The 1,365-nt window shown below is 62.0% G+C and overlaps 1 protein-coding gene across 1 annotated transcript in view; it reads left to right on the top strand.

Annotated features, from left to right (window-relative positions):
- The window catches only part of ERBB2 (erb-b2 receptor tyrosine kinase 2), a 7,193-nt gene extending 6,786 nt beyond the window's left edge, over nt 1-407 (top strand). The window contains exon 13 of the mRNA XM_009642562.2: nt 286-407. Within this exon, the coding sequence (XP_009640857.1) occupies nt 286-407 (122 nt within the window). The remainder of the gene's footprint in view (nt 1-285) is intronic.
- The last annotated feature ends 958 nt before the right edge of the window (nt 408-1,365 follow it).

Genomic DNA, 1,365 nt, shown 5'->3' with positions numbered 1-1,365 from the left:
TGCCCCTCTGCGTGGCGGCGTCCATGCTAACGCCGCAGGGTGACGCTGGCCACAGAGGGCTGGGAGAGCCCAGGACGCTGTGGGACAGCGCAGCAGCATGTTTTGGGGACAGAGAGGGGTCACCCTTCGTACCAGGTGTTGCTCCAGGTTTCCCCGGAGCTGGGCACTGGTGCAGGTGACACACAAGCCACGCTGAGCCGGACAGTGCTCAGACTGTGACCGGGAGCAGCCCGGGGAGCTCGGCCCCAGCATGGCCCAGAGGTCAGCCTGCCACTGTCACCCCAGGGCTCCTCTGCCACCACCCACCTCTCCAGGGCTGTCCCAATCCGGCTCATCCCATGAACCTCACCACCGCCGCCTTCCCCTCCGGCACCCCAGCTGTGCCGGGACACAAGGACTTGCACTGAGAGCAGACGGATGCCGGGCCCGCGTCCCGGCTCCTCCTGGAATCTTTTGAAGCCGACTGTATCGCACCGAGTTGTATATTTGATAATTGTACATTGGTTTTTTTTTTTTCTACTCCCCTTGTCTGCGTGGTTCCCCCTTGTCCGTCGCCGAGGAGCCAGCTCTGTCTCCCAAGGACCACTGTCCCTTCCCTCCTGGCCTCAGGTGCCACCACCCGAGGAGGCAGCAGGGCAGGACCCACTCACCTGGAGGGTACAAGTCCTGACCCCGCCTGGCCACTGAGCAAGGGCAGGGCAGGCAGGAGCCAGGACCCAATTTAATCCCACTTCTGTGCCTCGATGCCTATGTCCCACCCCCGTACTCAAGACGAGAGGGGCCATGTTCTCCCCTGCCCTTTATTCAGCGCCAGGCCATTGGATTTATACACAGTATAGAATAAATAGGGGGCCCCTCCGCCGGCTCAGCTGCCCCGTGACGAAGGGCAGAGTCATTACAGGCAGAAAGCGAGAGCCGAGAGCCTGAGAATGGGGAGGTGGGGGAAGCTCGTGGCCGTTAAATAAACCTCTTGGCCGTGGGGACGGAGCTGAGCCGGGGTTCCCATGCCCGGCTGGGGCAGCCGGTCCCCGCTGCCCTCGCACTGGTTTAAACAGTGACAAGGAGACTTTAATCATTAACGAATCACGCTGAAGTTTACAACGAGTGGTTTTTCCTCTGCATTAACCTGCTGGGAGGTCTGGAGCTGCAAAGTCCTCTCCAATGCCCGGCTTGGCTCCCCCAAGGGCTGAGTGTGCTCATGGGGGGGCCCCCAAAAATCCTCAGTGGCTGCAGGAGGGGAGACCCCCCTGCACTGCCAGGTGTGGGGGAGACAAGCACAGAGGAAGGGGCAAGGCAAAGGCAGGCAGGGGAGCCACCCCCGACCGCAGCTACACCCCGCAGTGGGTCAGGCATGGTGGGGAGACG

Source organism: Egretta garzetta, unplaced genomic scaffold (assembly GCF_000687185.1).
Source record: "Egretta garzetta isolate BGI_Z169 unplaced genomic scaffold, ASM68718v1 scaffold867, whole genome shotgun sequence".
NCBI classification, from domain to species: Eukaryota; Metazoa; Chordata; class Aves; order Pelecaniformes; family Ardeidae; genus Egretta; species Egretta garzetta.
The sequence above is the reverse complement of the archived record's forward strand: the minus strand, read 5'-3'. Positions and strand labels throughout refer to the sequence as shown.